General features: G+C 39.8%; 1 protein-coding gene across 3 annotated transcripts in view; it reads right to left on the bottom strand.

Moving 5' to 3' along the window:
• LOC124148298 (protein immune deficiency-like) overlaps positions 1-13255 on the bottom strand; it is a 39921-nt gene extending 26666 nt beyond the window's left edge. The window contains exons 1-5 of one of the 3 annotated variants that reach the window (XR_007221945.1): positions 13112-13255; positions 10605-10665; positions 9454-9556; positions 7474-7629; positions 4531-6897 (exon numbers count right to left, since the gene is read on the bottom strand). Coding sequence is in view for 2 of the 3 variants with exons in the window: in XM_048398902.1 (XP_048254859.1) it covers positions 6608-6897; positions 7474-7629; positions 9454-9556; positions 10605-10628 (573 nt within the window). In the remaining variant the exon portion in view is untranslated. Of the gene's footprint in view, positions 1-1842; positions 6898-7473; positions 7630-9453; positions 9557-10604; positions 10666-13111 lie in introns of those variants that run through there. The other 2 variants (XM_048398902.1, XM_046519318.2) reach the window with 2 other exon arrangements.
• Between the last annotated feature and the right edge of the window lie 5624 nt (positions 13256-18879).

Raw genomic sequence — 18879 nt, 5'->3', positions numbered from 1 at the left:
AATACATTTAATATGATCATTGATGAAACACAAAAAAACATCAAGAGCCATTTTTCCATTTATAATACTTTATTATAAACAGTCATACAAGTGAGTAGTCTATGACAGCAACATTATGTACACTTCTAGCTGCTTAAAAGGTTTACATTTAAAGGGACAGTAGGTCTCTTGGAGACTGGCCCAGAATGCGGGGTCACATTAACATCCTTGTCATTGTTTTGTGAAGAACTTGCACATAGAAGAAAATGATAATGAGATGCTTGGAAAGAATTCATTCTCTACAAATTTCATTTATTTTCAAACTAAAAGAACAATTCTTTCTATCAACAAAATATTTGTTTATCAGTTTTCTTCCAGCTGTATATGACGATGGTTTGTAAGATTCTAGGTGAGTGAGTGGGGTTTAACGCCGCTTTTAACATTATTCCATTTATATCACAGTGTGTCAGCTTAATGTGAGAGGAAAGCCTAAAGTGATGCAGGTCTCAGAGGTTTACCACTTTGGTGAAACCCACGAGCACGGGTATGGTGCTGACAAACCTAGAAACATAATCGGGCGAACCGGGATTCGAACCCACAATCATAGGTTTCTGGGGTGCCCAAGGGACGCAACTCTGTACAGCGAATCGTGGCGCCTTAGACAACTGGGCCGGCTCTGCCCCCATGTAAGATTCTGGATCAGACAAACCAGTGACTGATAGTATGAACATGGATCTGTGACATGCAATCAACAAAGTCACAGAATCTTACCACCTGATCTAGTCGACTCTTACGACAAGCATATGTTACTGCTGACTTATTTCTAACCCTGATCAACAAAATCAGATTGACTACATACATAACTATATCCTGTGTCTGGACCATGACACATTAACATTTATTTTAACTCCCAGCTAAGTTATGAAAGAATTCTAAGATAGCTGTACCATCAATCATTAGTATTGAAATAATTGGTCATGAAGAATTAAGCTGTTTGTATGTTGAGAAAATAAATGACTCATTTCAATCATTTCATTGACAAAATCAAAAAAAAGTTGGCAAGGACTGAATCGACAAGTGTGTCCTCTGATAAACTGCACTTTTTGCTGTGTTATGTAAGCAATTTATAGTTTCATATCCACTAACAAGCCATAAAGGGGGAAAAAGTTTACCAACAATATCTTTGTAGCATTGTGTGCCAGGGACGAGGAAGCAGTGTGATGTGAAGCACTACCAAGCGGGTATGGTGGTCATTAGGTGGAATATGGAACCAGTACCATGGGAAAGCTAATCTCATAAGAAACACTTTCTGAGCATTCTGATTTCTACAGATTAAAGTGTGAACTCTTATGAAAACTCAACATTTTTCTTTTAAGCTATACTTTATTTTGATGGTTTACCAATCTACTGACCAGGAAAGAATGAAACGTGGACAAATATGCTATTGAAATTTCGATAGGTATAATCAGATGTCATTCTTTTAAAATGTACACTTGACATATAAAAAACAGTTTTGTGTATCATGGAAAGATATAGAGAATCTCACCCGAGTGTCTTTTGATATAAAATATATCAACACGAGTTGATAAAAGTTGAAAAATTCCGAGGCTTGCCAAGGATTTTTGCCAATGAGTGTTGATATATTTGATATCAAAAGTCACTTGGGTGAGATTTTATTTATTATCCAACATCATTCTTTCAACGTTTTCAATTTGTAGACATTTATTAGCAGTGTCTTCAGTGTAAAAAGTACTGCAAACAGCTTCAGTAGCAGAGCCATTAGTGATGTCATTTGATTGTGACTTCATGGTTACCATTGACGTCACAATGGTCTGCAAAGCATTGTGATGTAATTTCATTGCAGCGATATCTACAGTGTAGATATTGCTTGATCTCATCCAAACAATATCTCCTGTGGAAGCAAGTTTTGGATGATAAAAAAATATCTGTATGAATAGTTGAGTAGTATATTTATGGCATTGCATGCAACACAACCATGCTTCATGAAGGCTTTCCTACCAACATAGTTTAAAGCAGATCTTGTGCACCATCAAGAAGCCTCACTGTGTGAAGATGCAACAAACTATCCACAGGAGGTCATGTCAGGTGAACTCTGAGCCAACTTTGACCTCAGAATCCAAATGAAGGATGCTTGGGTTTTTGAGCCAATCAGATGTTACATTTTAAAATGATTCTGTTTAATTTCTTTACCACCTCAATTCAGACATCTTAATCTTAACAAATAGAAAACAAAATAGAACACAAATATATCTACATGGAACATCTACAACAATGTAATAGTGCAGCCTTTATTATTTCAATTCGGAACTGCCGGTCAAAGGTTAATTTCAAGATACAGAAATCTGATAAGCTCCTCATGCTCATACCAAACTTAGAAGTCTCGATGCTGATTGGCTGATTATTAAATTCACAGGAAAGATGTAAAATTAAATGACATAATGATGTTACTTGTAACAAATGTTACTTATATTTCAGTGGGATTGAAATTGCTTCCTTCGTATTTGTAGCCTACGGCGTCAACCACTCGGCTGCATGGCCACTGATAAACCACAATGCTTTTAAGAATCTCATTTTAAAGTAAGCCAGCAATAGATATTGAACAGTCGTTTCCTAAGGTTCATGGAAAGTGGGTTGGAAACAACGTTGCTCATTAATGTTGTTTCAGATTTTCTTTGGGTTGGTTAAAAATATAAAGAACTAGGGTCGGGACAAACTCCCTGCCCATGAGTTTGTTCCATTCTCTCATCTTTACATTTTCAACCAAATGCACGGGAGCATGTTTTATCCTTTACGTACACTAAATACACATTATGTTATCAATGGAAATCAGAGCAACCCAGTGCCACAATGATATTTAAAATGAAATATTGTTTGTTAGTTTTCTCTGTGCATGGTGCAATGTCTCACTCAGCAATATGTATGATGGAGGCCTGGAAATAAACGAGTCTGGACCAGACAATTCCAGTGATTGATACAGAGAGCAATAACAACGCCGTCGGGTATGATGACACGCTATAACCATATTGTCACTAATGGAACAATGAAACAACACAACACATCTACTCCAGAAGCTGATGATCAACATTGTGCCTAGACTGCAGCAATTTCCAATATATTATAATAACATGTAAATAATGGCTCAAATAACTTCAAAAAGCAAACAAACAGGGACTGCTTCGAGTCTACATTGAGCCAAATACTTAATTACCATAGTCTGTTTCTAATACATGTTTAACTAGGGGGAACCCCGGGTAAGGATATACAATGATATAGGTACCAGGTACCAGGTTGTCATAAGATGTGACTGAATGGATTGGGGGTCAGGTTCGGTGACTTGGTTGAATGCATGTCATTATATCCCAATTATGTGAATTGGCGTGCATGATATCAATCACTGACAGTCTGGTCCAGACTTAATTGTACAGACCACTGCCATATAACTGAAATACTTCAGCGTTAAACAACGAACAAATTAATACATGTTTGTGTGGTACATGTATACTGCACTCCTGAAGCTCAAGGTTTACCGCCACTTTGAAAATGTTTGTTTGTTTGCTTGTTTGTTTGTTTGTTTGTTTTTTAATGCCACACTTAGAAATATTCCAGCTATATGACAGCGGTCTGTAAATAATCGAATCTGGACCAGACAGTCCAGTGATTGATATCATAAGCATCGATCCATGCAATTGGGATCGATGATATGCATCAACCAAGTCAGAGAGCCTGACCACCTGATCCCCTTAGTCGCTGTGATACAAAGTTCTTATGAGAATCACAGTCCCTGTGACGCTGATGTAATCTTGGAACGGAACCAACAACCAGTGAATCCTGGCATGGCCAAGGGGCATTACTCCGATCCCATGTAAAAAACTCTGACTCTGACATGAGCAAGTGAGTGTTGTTTAGTGCCACAGTAAGCATACTTCCATCTCTAGGAAATCATCCATGTCTTGACCAGACAAACTAGTGACTGGTATTATGAGCAATTTCCAAAGTGGTCAGGATGCAATGACACTGAATCAACCAAGTCAGTGAATGAGACCACCTAACCCACTTGGTTGTCACCCACCGTAAGCACAGGTTGATGGGTTCCATTTCTACACTACAATCTCCTTCACAAAATGAATAACAGCCTAGTTCAACTTTTATAGGCAGTTAACGCCCTTTGCCACGGGAAGATGGATGTTAAACGAAACACATGTTAAAACTTATATTAACTTTAAGATTCGAGAGACGAGGGGAAATACATATACATATCTGAACAGCATTATAGAAAATTCTTTCAGTACATACCCAATCTTCTTTCTGTGATGTTACTTTAAGGTCAGACCACAAACATGCTTCCAAATAAGAATAACTATCATCATCCAATTAAATCATTTCTTTCAATGGACTTTCTCTAAGGAAGTGTGATTATCTATTTGAATGTGGCATTTCACATAAAACAATTGATGATACACAGTATCATTTTAGAAATATGTATTTTTTAGGGTAAATATATATATCTTTTATACTTATCCTGACTCGTACTCATTGCTTATTTCATCTGATTCAGAGAAGGTAGTGGAAACTCCTGTGTTGTCTTCCCCAGAACAGAGAAAAACATCTCACCCAAACGCACTCCTCATCCCCGAATCCACACCAGAAGCATGTGACCAAGCCAATACACTCGTCACTCTCTTTTCCGTTACCCTAACCGGCCTAATCTACGTATAGATGATAAATGGAAGAATGTGAAACTGTCTGCCTGGCTGACCTGGCAGTTGATTCTTGGTGATAAAATCCTATCGGAGACCAAGATGGGCTGATGTGTTGTTGCCATTGTTGAATCGAGTGCTGCTGAAATCTATGGCAAGGATACCTGACATTCTGGCAGTTCTTCAGTTGATCCTCTAGTCTGTAAGAATGGAGTAGAGTGATCAGTTGATGGACTTTAGTCATTTTGATACCGTTATACATGGTAAGAACAGAGCTGATACGCCCAGCGTTGAACCCTTGAGATTTTGGGTTCTGCAACTTGAGGTGAAGTGGCTTCAACTCCTGAGAATCCTTTACTTCTTGCAAATTGGTCGAAGCTCTTCCATTTGTCATCATATAGCTTTCTAGTAGATCTACAAAGAGCTAGGGAGACAGCTGCAGCAGCTCTGATTAAGTATTCTTGCCTGGTGAGGTTGTTTGTGATATGCTCAAACGTAAAGCTTGGATGAACCTGCTAGAGTGAGGATGAAGTCGGTTTGATGAAGTTTTAGTTCTGGACTCTTGCTGGCCAGTAAGATGCGACCAAAATCAGTAGAAGGCACTTTGTATGTCTGACCTTCTGTAGGACTGATGGTAACAGTGCTGGTGGGGGAAACACATAAACATGAAGTCCTTCCCACAACATGGCCAGTGCATCGTTGGCCCAAGGTTTGAAGGTCTGGAACTGGGGCGATGAAGGCCTTTATTTGATTATTGAATCTGGTTGGAATAATTAGACGGTGTAGGTGGTTTGTTGAGAGTGAGAGTGTGTTGTTGCTGCACGGCAAGTATCATTTGCTCAGTAAAACTAGCTACGAAATCGTTGGATGAGGGGAGGCATGGTACCTTGGCGATTAAAGCTGGGAACGTAGGAGGCTGTGCCTGTGTAAACACTGCAGCCTGCGTGAATGGCAGGGGTTGAGTGAAGGTCTGAGGCTGGGTGAAGGCCTGGTCCTGGGTGCAGGTCTGTATGCCTGAAACCTGTGAAAAGTTAACGAGTGATGGAGGCCGCATGGAGGTTGACGGCTGCGAACAGGGAGCTTGCTTCTGTGACTTCGAAGTCGACTTCGTGGCCTCCTTGGTGGACATCTTTGTAGAATCCTCTGGGGCCAACGATGTGGACTTTGTGGAGGTTGGGACTGAGGCTGAGGGTTGCGTTTGGGTGAGATATTTTTATTTTTCTCTGTCCGTGGGAACACAGCACAGAAGTTTCAACTACCTTTTCGGAATGAGATGAGATAAGCAATCAGAATGAGTCAGTACAAGGTAAAATATATAATATTCTGTGTGCGGTGAACACTGAAAATAACAAAGGCCAAGAAACCCTCCAAATATACTTGTCAAACTCAAAGTTTGTTATTTTCAATAACCATGATTGCCAGTCCTGGGATTTAGAGAGTTTATCAAATCATCAAAACCCAACTTTGAGTTAGTTGACTCCACAAAAGGTGGCATACAATTCCTTTAACACCAGATCTTAGTGCTCACAGCTGCTACACAGAGGCCAAGGTCACAGTCACAGGACCTCAGCCATCTTTTAGACATCCCATAATTGTTTTTGGTTCAGTTATCAAAGTTTAGTCTGGAATGGAAGTTGCCATTTTGAAACTATTGCAGTAAAACATGAGAAAAATGCCTCTTGATTGGCTTATGTTGACTTCCTGTTTGTCATTTCATTGGTCGATCAAAGATTTGTGAAGGTGGTTCTGATGTGACCTGTAATGGGATGTCCCCAGATCTATGTGCAGTGGTAGCAAGCATGAAGATCTGATGTAATGAAATTGGGTGGCTTAAAATATCACAGATGAACATCTGCCTTGGACAAAAAATGTTCAGAAAAAGCACGTCAGTATTTCAAGAACAATTTTTCTCAGGAGTTTCCCTCCTGCTTCATTTTTGCGAGCTTGTCAGCGACATCACCACGGCCAATTTTGGCACAGCATTTTGCAAGTCGGCGAAGCTCTGTTGGAAATGCTTGTTCCTTCCACTTGCGGACCGTCTGGTAGCAGATCTCGTACTGACCCTCAGGATAGTAGTCAATTCGAATATTGTCCAGCTCTCCGTCTGTCAGTCCTAGTGCTCGTCCTAGATATTTCCAATCCTTTCCGATATTACATGCAATAACTTCCATTGCACCGGGGCCAGGGACCTCTGATGATTCTTAATGGAGAGAAACAAATCTGATTAAAAAGAGACATTGTTCAGCATGTTGAGAATATAAAGTCACAAGGTTCTGTAGCTCACCTGACCCTTTTCTTGAACATTTGCAATATCAGATTATTAAAGTCCTAATCAAAGTGTAAACAAGAATATCCTAACATGAACAACAGAAGATGGGATTCACCAAAACCTATTGATGTTTTTAAGCATCCTCCATACTGCATATGAATTTCATCAAAACACATCACTGGGTAACATGCAAAAATAATTTATTTGATATGGAAGCAAGTTCAGGTGAGCTAAAAGGTAAACACTAGCCCTGAGTATTGTGGATTTTTCTTGAAGACCCTTCATTTGGGTACATAAAGGTCTAAAGCAACTGAAAAGGTCAAAATACAAGGATAATGCCAGGACTTCTTCGCTAAAATATGGAAACTGTCAGATCAAGACCAACAGAGTAGCAGTGCATGCAATTCATTTTCTCATTCAATACAGCATCGAGAACGCACGAGTGTTGAACCCTGCACAATAAAACATCACTTCTACTGATGTTGAAATGTTCCATGGCTGACTTACTGACTAAAGGTAGTTTTGGCTCTATCATCGGTCGCAACCTGGGTCTTTTTGGATTGAGAAGGGAGTTCTCTGTGACATGCATGACGTTGTTGTAGCCAATCTGCAGGTTGGGGGCCTTGCCTGTTGTTCGGACATTGAACTTGGTGCCATCAGGACCTGGGCAGAAATGGGAGACTAATTACAAGAAGTGAATGTTTCATGTGAAAAGCAGCGTACTCATAACCCACAGTGAGATCATCAAGCTGCTTCAACATACAGCAGTGTACTCGAGATCCACAGCGAGATCATCAAGCTGCATCAACACATAGCAGTGTACTCGAGATCCACAGCAAGATCATCAAGCTGCTTTAACATATAGCAGTGTACTCATGACCCACAGCGAGATCATCAAGCTGCTTCAACATACAGCAGTGTACTCGAGATCCACAGCGAGATCATCAAGCTGCATCAACACATAGCAGTGTACTCGAGATCCACAGCAAGATCATCAAGCTGCTTTAACATATAGCAGTGTACTCGAGATCCACAGTGAGATCATCAAGCTGCTTCAACATATAGCAGTGTACTCGAGATCCACAGTGAGATCATCAAGCTGCATCAACACATAGCAGTGTACTCGAGATCCACAGCAAGATCATCAAGCTGCTTTAACATATAGCAGTGTACTCATGACCCACAGCGAGATCATCAAGCTGCTTCAACATACAGCAGTGTACTCGAGATCCACAGCGAGATCATCAAGCTGCATCAACACATAGCAGTGTACTCGAGATCCACAGCAAGATCATCAAGCTGCTTTAACATATAGCAGTGTACTCGAGATCCACAGTGAGATCATCAAGCTGCTTCAACATATAGCAGTGTACTCGAGATCCACAGCGAGATCATCAAGCTGCTTTAACATATAGCAGTGTACTCGAGATCCACAGCGAGATCATCAAGCTGCATCAACACATAGCAGTGTACTCGAGATCCACAGCAAGATCATCAAGCTGCTTTAACATATAGCAGTGTACTCGAGATCCACAGCGAGATCATCAAGCTGCATCAACATATAGCAGTGTACTCGAGATCCACAGTGAGATCATCAAGCTGCATCAACACATAGCAGTGTACTCGAGATCCACAGCAAGATCATCAAGCTGCTTCAACATATAGCAGTGTACTTGAGATCCACAGTGAGATCATCAAGCTGCTTCAACATATAGCAGTGTACTCGAGATCCACAGCGAGATCATCAAGCTGCTTCAACATATAGCAGTGTACTCGAGATCCACAGCGAGATCATCAAGCTGCTTCAACATATAGCAGTGTACTCGAGATCCACAGCAAGATCATCAAGCCGCTTCAACATATAGCAGTGTACTCGAGATCCACAGCAAGATCATCAAGCTGCATCAACATATAGCAGTGTACTCGAGATCCACAGCAAGATCATCAAGCTGCTTCAACATATAGCAGTGTACTCGAGATCCACAGCAAGATCATCAAGCTGCTTCAACATATAGCAGTGTACTCGAGATCCACAGCGAGATCATCAAGCTGCTTCAACATATAGCAGTGTACTCGAGATCCACAGCGAGATCATCAAGCTGCTTCAACATATAGCAGTGTACTCGAGATCCACAGCGAGATCATCAAGCTGCTTCAACATATAGCAGTGTACTCGAGATCCACAGCAAGATCATCAAGCTGCTTCAACATATAGCAGTGTACTCGAGATCCACAGCGAGATCATCAAGCTGCTTCAACATATAGCAGTGTACTCGAGATCCACAGCGAGATCATCAAGCTGCTTCAACATATAGCAGTGTACTCGAGATCCACAGCGAGATCATCAAGCTGCTTCAACATATAGCAGTGTACTCGAGATCCACAGCAAGATCATCAAGCTGCTTCAACATATAGCAGTGTACTCGAGATCCACAGCAAGATCATCAAACTACAAGTTAGAGGGACACATGTCAGGAGGTGATTTACCTGTGTAGTTGATGTATGCGTTGGTGTTGCCGCTGCTGCTGCTGCTGCTGCTGGTTCCTCCACAGGCTCCTGGCATCTCAGCAGAGGCATCAGTCTCTACATTCTGATTAACACAAGTTTATATTGCCAACAAATCACAAAACTAAAAACACAATAATTATCACATTCACAGTTTTTCCTGATTCTTTTAATCAAAACTGATCCCTTGGCCTCTTGGCAACTGAATTGGGTGTCCATTAGGGCTGGAACAAGTAAGTCAGGTACCTGAGTTCGGTTGGTCCTGCGTTGGACCCGTGAACAATCATATGTTTGTTTGTTTTGTTGTTTAAGACCACAATAGCAATATTCCAGCTATATGATGGCAGTCTGTAAATAATCAGGGGGCACGGGTGGCCCAGTAGTCTAAGGCGCCGCAATTCTCTGTGCAGAGTTGGGCATGCCAGAAACCTATGATTGTGGGTTCGAATCCCCGTTCCCCCCGATTATGTATTAAGGTTTGTCAGCCCCATACCCATGCTTGTGGGTTTCACCAAAGTGGTAAATGTCTGAAACCTGCATCACTTCGGGCTTTCCTCCCACATTAAGCTGACACGTCGCGATATAACTGGAATACTGTTAAAAGCGGCATTAAACCCAACTCACTCACTCACTGTAAATAAACGAGTTTGGCCAAGACAATCCAGTGATTTACATCATGAGCATCGATCCATGGGATACGATGACATGCATCAACCAAGTCAGCGAGCCTGACCACCCGATCCCATTAATCGCCTCTTACAACAAGCATAGTCGCCTTTTAAGGCAAGCATGAGGTTGCTGAAGACCTATTTTAACCCGGATCTTCATGGTTCTCCTGCCAATAGTAATGCTTTGTGCATCAGGCTTGTGGGAAACAGTAGCCAAAGATTTTACTATTTTCTAGACATCCTGGTAGTGTCTATTTTCAATCCATGTTTAGTGCTGACTGCATCTTCTATGAAAAATAACATAATTATTAAGAGACAGTTAAACACATTTACCATCACTATTGATGGTGAGCGAGTGAATGGTGTCGTGAGCAATGGCTGTTTTTACATGTAGACCATGATGGGACTAATTCCACTGCACCCTCTCCCACTCCACCCACTCTCTGATATACTGATCTCTCTCACCTCTGGCATGGTTGGCTTGGACATCTTTGCGTCTGTATCCCTGGTTTCAGCCTATCTGGAGCTGTGAAAACAGAAGTGAGTGAGTGAGTGTGGTTTTATGCCGCTTTATTCCAGCAATATCACGACGGGGGACACCAGAAATGGGCTTCACACATTGTACCCATCCATGCTGGGAATCAAACCCGGGTCTTCGGTGTGACGAGAGAACGCTTTAACCACTCGGCTACCCGACCGCCCCTGTGAAAACAGGACACTGATGAGAATGTATACTGAGGTTATCTTGGACACTGCATCTTCCTGTCCACTAGCCTACATCAAAACCTAGTTTTTTAAAGAGGCTAGTGGACACTTGCTTCAGGAAGATGAGATTCTGTGACAAAATAAATTTCAGTGTCACAATACAAAATAACTAACACACATTGATTTAATATATAACGCCTGTCTCCTCTGTTTTTTTGGGATTGGATTTAGTGAGTGAGTAAGGTTTTATGCCGCTCTAAGCAATATTCCAGCAATATCACGGTGGGGAACACCAGAAATGGACTTCACACATTGTACACATGTCAGGTCTTTGGCGTGATGAGCGAAAAATTTAACCAATTGGCTACCCAACCGCCCCTTTAGGGATTAAAAATAATATGATACTATGACAAAATATAAAAATGTTAATGGTATCTCACTAAATAAACCTGGGGATGGAGAAACTGAAATTTCTGGGTCCATAATTCTGGTTATATACTAACAGTCATACAACATGGGGTGCAGGCTAAAATGGCAGAGTTCACCGGGCTAAAACGTCACCTCTTTCGCAAAAACAACTACTAAAGGGCCAGTGAAAAAGGGCATCCCATCTGAATAACGATAAGATGGATTTATGTAGTAGTATATATGTGTTATTCATTGGTAACATCATTGATTTTATTTCTATACACAGCACTAATATCATTGTCTTCAAACAAATTTTTCACCATATTTCAGCATGAATATTTATCATCTTTGTCAACTATCAATATCATTGTCATCTATCGAGTCCAGTTTTCCACCATATTACAGCATTAATATCATTGTTATCTATCGAGTCCAGTTTTCCACCATATTACAGCACTAATATCATTGTCATCTATCGAGTCCAGTTTTCCACCATATTACAGAACTAATATCATTGTTATCTATCGAGTCTAGTTTTCCACCATATTACAGCACTAATATCATTGTCATCTATCGAGTCTAGTTTTCCACCATATTACAGCACTAATATCATTGTTATCTATCGAGTCTAGTCTTCCACCATATTACAGCACTTATATCATTGTCATCTATCAAATCTTTATTTCAGCACGAATTATTGTCATCTTTATCATTGTCCTCTTCATTCCTGCAAATTTCTTTACACTCATCTACCGAAATTCCAGTACCACAAATACCATGTACATGATACAGCATGTTGCTTTTCCTATTTACTCCAATAAGAAACAATTCTTGTTATGCATCTATAATACCTTTTCAGTTTGACATTGATTTAACTTGAGTAAAGGTACTTAAAACTTCAAAGTATGTTATGTTTTCACAATAAGTTTTGTTACGCCTCCCTTATCTTTGTTTGTTGGTTGGTTGTATAACACTGGACTTATTCCAGCTATATGACGGTGATCTGTAAATGATCAAGTCTGGACCAGGCAAGCCAATGATTGACATCATGAGCATCAATCCACCTAACTGGGATACACTGACATGTATGAACCAAGTTAGTGAGTCGGACCACCTGATCCTGTTAGTCGCCTCTTACGACAATCATGGATACTAACCTGGATCTACATGAGTCCTCCCTAATCTGAAATGGCAAGTAAATTGGAGGAAAAGCTAATTTGTAATGTAAACATGCTTTAAGGTGAAACTGTTAGTTAAACTTCATTTGTTGCTTGTAAAGTAAAAAATATATAAGGTGTCGTTTTCGTCTCAAAATGTTAGCTGTTTTCACTTTGGGTGAGGGTGCCGTTTAGCTACAACGCTACAACATGAGACTGATATATATGCTGATTGATGTATTGTCTCTGATACATCTGGCAGGTATGAACATTTAAACAGACATGTCAATGCTTAAAACACCATGGTGCACAAACACATAGTGTAAACATAGCAGCATTGTCTCTTTTGTAGATTTTGTTCATGTCAGTTGAAGACACACTTACTAATTCACTTATTACACTGAAACATCATCAAGACAGGCATGATGCTGATAACAATAAGACCATCTTTTTCTAGATTGGAAATTGTCATCAGTGTGTGAAGCATGGAACTTGAGCTGGACTATCCTTACTGACGTTGGTTGCAATAATCTAGAAAGTTATCTCACACCTGGAGGTGTTATAACACACTGAAGTAGGGTAGTCATATTTGGTTGAAAACCGGAACAGGTAGGGAATAACACAGTTATCAAGATGACTATGCAAGTAACAAAACGATTGTCTTTTGCTAAAAATAATAATAATATTTTCATCGAAACAAACCTCAATAACATACGCTTTGCGTAGAAGTGACCATAAATCCTCTCCTGGAAACACGGAAATATATTGAAACGAAAGTAAAATCTGCGCAATGACGGAAGTAAACTTGGATCCTGTCTTGTGTTTCGCGCTATCTCGTTCCATGCACCGTTCAATCCGCCAGTCCAATATACACGCTGTAAGGAGCTCTTGGTGTTTCAATCGCATTCTGAACGTGTAACCAGTCCACACTCCCGGGAACTTCTTTAAGAGTTCGCTCCCTTTGTTAAGCGCAAATCTACATATCGGGGTTTTCCATAGTATGTTAAACAGGATGCCCACACGTGGGAATTTTGTGCAATGATTAATAGTCCATGGTGTGAATTTAGAATATGGGATAATCCGATGGTACTGCCCGGCATTTAGGGCAAGTGGGTGCGTTATTGAGACTATTGCTTAAAATTACTGACAGAATGTCGGGTTTCTTGGGATCCCAAGCATGCATAGACGTTGTTTCATAGGCATTAAGAAGTTGACGGATGACAAAGTAGACGTCTTGCTTGACAACGGTATTAGGATCTTTTCCGAAACGTCGCCTTTACAGTAATTAAAGAAGTTGTTATCCATAAATTGTGTCTACTTTGCACAAAAGTTATAAAGGTTCCAGTCAAAACGACCAGTGAAATATCAGATTGAAAACTACCACATCTTTAGTCACATACAAAGTATGTATGGAGTGGCTTCAAAATAGAGCTACATTTGTCAAAGCGTTCCCGGGCGCTTCCGCCTCTAGCGGTTTGCATGTATCTCTTGAAAAGTGCGGCTTAATTAGAGTTTTTTACTTGATTTGTAAAAGTTTGTCACTTATCAAAACTTATAAACAAATGAAGTAACAAGAGAAGCCGATCTTCCCGAGGCAGGGATGTTCGATGCCTGAATGTAGTATTTTTCAAACGTATCTGGACAACTCCTTGACAACAAACTGCTTATCTTTTCTGTTTTGTACACAACTATTGTGATTTAGAAGGGAGATTATTTACACAGGTAACATATATTATATATGTTTGGTTCAGTTTGGCTCCTGTTATGTTATAATGATTTCAACTAAAATGCCAAAGAGAACTATCCCCAAGTTGCATCATTTTTAACGCACACACGTACACATACGCACGCAGGCACGCACACGCATTTCATTGAAACAGCAATCATTACAATAAACCACATCAGAATGAAAGTGACTATATTTATTATTAATCACATTTTTGTTTTGAATGAGTGAGTGAGTAGGGTGTAACGCCGCTTTTAACAGTATTCCAGTTATATCACGGCGTGTCAGCTTAGTGTGGGAGGAAAGCCCGAAGTGATGCAGGTCTCAGACGTTTAAAACTTCGGTGAAACCCACGAGCATGGGTATGGTGCTGACAAACCTAGAAACATAATCGGGGTGAACCGGGAATCGAACCAACAATCATAGGTTTCTGGCGTGTCGAAGGGACGCAACTCCGCACAGCGAATCGCAGCGCCTTAGACGACTGGGCCACCCGTGCCATAATGAACCAAACCTAGAAGTATGTAGTTCGTTCACGCTGGCATATATACATTTTGATACCAGTGCATGGTTCTCTATGACCAAACTAATTTGACACTTTAAGGATATGTGTGTTGGAGTGATTTTTTTTGCTGGTTATATCGCTTATTGTGTCATACTAAACCATTTTGTATAATTTGTATAAGGCCTTTGTACATGGGAATACATGTACAATCCTGACACAATGTTTATGTTGTGGCTTGGCTCAGTATGGCTTCATAGTATCAATATGAACACGAAGACGATAGCTCTGCCCTGTTGTCATAGTAAAATGTAGGCTAGAAGGCAGCGCTCCCTTATTCCTGTTGACAAAGTATTGACCTCTCTGATATAACTATAAATTCTATTATATATTTTGAAAAAAAAAATTTAGTAAGCAATTACTCGTTCATTCTCAGTTGTTCATCTTTTATTTCCAAATTAGTATTTTTTAGATAAGATTTTAACATTAGACACTACGAAGGTCGTTTTGGGTTATTAATAATTTCAACAATTAATTATTTGCAATATTTATTTTGTCTTTGCCTTGCTTGAAACGGCAATTTGAAGCCGATTATTTCATGACTGAATTTGTCCTTTCACGGACAGCCTGAACAAAAAGTAGTTACATTTTTTATGTGTTGATTACATATACTTTAAGAAGGAATGTCACATCCATCGAATAAATGTCTAGAGATATACAGAAGAATTTCTAAACACATACAAACAACTTAGTGTGGCCATTAACTTAAAAACCTATGGGGTTCCCGTGTAGTCTTTGCTTGTCGAAATGGGTTGGGGTGGTCAGGTTTGGTGAACTGGTTGACTGCGTGTCATCCTACCCCGACGACATGGACTCTCGCTTACAGTATCAATCACTGGTTTGTCTGGTCAAGTCTCGATTATGTAGTCAAGTAAAGACAAGTAGCAGAATACAAAATATATACTGAATATAAAATACCACAGCTTTGGCATAGTTGGTATTTCACTACATACACTTTGGGAATAGCATAGTCCCTTACAGGCTTAATAAGACAGAATATATCGTCGTTGTTTAAAACCTCTAATATTTATTACATTAATTTCCATTAAAACTTTTTGTAAATATTTAATGCTCATATACGACAACTTCCTTTTATAATACACCATATGTTAGAGCGAGAATTGTCCTTTACAAATTTCGAAATAATTTCTGTAGACCTGCAACTGTAGACCTGTTTGTTTGCAAACCACTTTTGGGATGTGAAAAACAGGTGCCGTATATACACGAACACGTGGATGTGTTGGCGGGCCGATAGCCAGACGGAATGTATAGTATGTCAACAAGTAGGGCAACGTTGTCGTCACACACAAGGGGGGAATCCCGACTAGGCGGTACAACGTAGTTGGAGAAAACCGAGGTTCAATGTATCTTCACGACTGACTCGCATTAACGTTTTCCTGTGACGTGCCATCCATAAACCTATGGGGCAAATGAAAGTATACCGTGTTTGTATTTCTATGATTGATAATTGAAAGAACTGTGGCTGCGTAATTTTGTGTGAAAATAAATTGGTTCAATGACGACTGGGGTAAGAAATCATTGTGCAAGCACACGACTCCTACCATGTTTTTTTAAAAAAAGCAAATTTATTGATTTTCAAAGATAACGTTTCTGAGATACCACTCAGCAGTTGTGTATTATGCAAATTCTTGTTTTTTGTTTTTTTTAAAGTTTTAAATAAAATCTTATTAAGAAAATAGAAAAAACATGTGGAAGTAGTTAGCGAGAATGTTAAACTGATTCATACTGTGTCGTCGACCAAATAATATATTACATGCCCTAAGGCGCATTAGAATTGTGTCATGGTCTGTTATATCTACGCACTAATACGGTAACGTCTTTCCTGTCCGCTCCCACTTCTTGGGCAGGCAAAAATATATATACATGGATCTGAACCGCGAAGGAGAAACGATGTATTATTAATCCTGTTGTTACAAGTGAGGCAGACCGCCGTCAACCATCACCTTATCGTGGGGTATCCCTTATAGCTGTTTCGTGTAAAATATCTTGTGACATTTTTAATCAACGATTATCACAGTGGTTGGATTCATAATATTACACGATTTGTAAAGAGGAAGATTGGATTCCATAGCTCAAAGTTTTACGTGCTTTATAGTCTCGAAAAAGCCTTCGATAATGTGAAATTGGGGACAGTTGGAATAGGCTTTTCTACAATCATTGTACCAGAACAAGTACTGTTAGAAAACATGACCACCTGGCGTTCTTTTTTTATGGGGGTGGTAGTGGCTAAGCGTTCGCTCGTCACGCCGAACACCCAGATTCGATTCCACACATTGGTACAACGTGAAACATACTCACTCACTCTTCATTAATGTTAACACCAGGTGTTAAGCAAGGCTGTATCATGTCTCCAGCTTTGTTTCCTCATATATACACCGGGGCGGTGGGATAGTCTAGTAGTTAAAATGTTCGCTCGTCATGCCGAAGACCAGGGTTCGATTCCCCACATGGGCACAATGTGTAAAGCCCATTTCTGGTGTCCCCCGGCGTGATATTGCTGGAATATTTCTAAAAGCAGCATAAAACAATACTCGCTCACTTATATATAAACCTAGAGGTTAAAGCGTTCACTCGTCACGCCGAAGACCTGGCTGAAGAGATCGACAATCTAAATGATAGTGTTGCTGTTAATGATATGTTTGTCTCCATTATATTGCCTCCATTGGTCTTAATTGTCGCAATAAAAGAAAAGCTCCAGTAAATGCTCAATGTCGTTTCCAACTGGTGCACTAAATGGCGATTGTGCATTAACGCTGACAAGTCGATCATTGTGAACTTCAGAAAGAAGGGTATTGATCGTTCACGTGTACAGTTCTTCTGTTGCAATGTGATCATTAACCATGTGGATTGCTACAAATACGAAGGGCTCTGGATTCAAGAATAAATTTCTTCATCAGCTGATAAACGGCAATAAATACAACTTCAATCCTTACATATACAGCACACCCTGTAGGTTTTTCCTCAGCTTGCCCCGAAATACCTCCAATATTGCATAGTTCAGTTCACAACGAAATGAGTAGGGCAACATGTCGCACAGTACAGAGAATTGAAACTTTCCCTTTATATATGTTACAGGAAACAAGTATAATCAGTGATTAAGTCTAATGACTGGAAATTTCAGTGATTATGTCTAATAACTGATTCACTCGGTGGTTATGTCTAATTACTGAAATCTTCAGTAATTAGACATAATCACTGAAATGAACCAAGGGATTTTATACTTGTTTACTGAAAGCATATCCCTGCCTTGTTTTTATAATGTGTGCTAGTTTTGAAATTAGATTAGCTATCAAAGTAAATACAACCTCCTGTAACCAGATACCTTACACAAAAATCACAGAAATAACCTTAAACAGTTCAATCTTTTATTTCATAAAATGGTATGACGTGAATGGTATGACATGAATGGTATGACAAATAGCAGTCAGATGGACACTCAGGAATGTTTGTTTGCACATGAAAGACTTGAATGACATCTAGAATTACATTGCATCTTGGCCTTAAAACATTTGCAGCGATTGGTCTGACACCGTTTAGTTCCAACACAATTACACCTTACAAAGCCTTGACCACCACAGACTGAGTCAAGTTGAACCGCTTGACGCAAAGAGAGTGTTCGATCGGTATTGAAATCGGTATTGAAACTGGACGAACTTAAGCCCTACAGTCCAATCACTGGTGTCATTGTCTCCAAGCCAAGCAACTAGAATGTCTTTAATGTCACAGTTCGCCCTCTCTACAGAACCTTGGCTTTGGGGATGTCGAGGCTCTCCGTTTGTTTACAGGAGATTGGCTTAGGACAGGACAGCCTTCTCACAAGTTATTATAAAAAGGCAGGAATATGCTTTCAGTAAACAAGTATAAAATCCCTTGGTTCATTTCAGTGATTATGTCTAATTACTGAAGATTTCAGTAATTAGACATAACCACCGAGTGAATCAGTTATTAGACATAATCACTGAAATTTCCAGTTATTAGACTTAATCACTGATTATACTTGTTTCCTGTAACATATATATATATATATAATTGCCGAGAACAAACAGTGACATACTAAGAAGCTCTTTCATTGGTCAAAACAGTCAAAAAGGGATCTTTTGCCTGAAAAGTCGAAAAGCCTGAAAAGATCCCTTTTTTGTCTGGTTTGACCAACTCACTTAT

This window comes from Haliotis rufescens, unplaced genomic scaffold (assembly GCF_023055435.1).
Source record: "Haliotis rufescens isolate VD_foot unplaced genomic scaffold, xgHalRufe1.0.p SCAF_19, whole genome shotgun sequence".
Taxonomy (NCBI): Eukaryota; Metazoa; Mollusca; class Gastropoda; order Lepetellida; family Haliotidae; genus Haliotis; species Haliotis rufescens.
The sequence above is the reverse complement of the archived record's forward strand: the minus strand, read 5'-3'. Positions and strand labels throughout refer to the sequence as shown.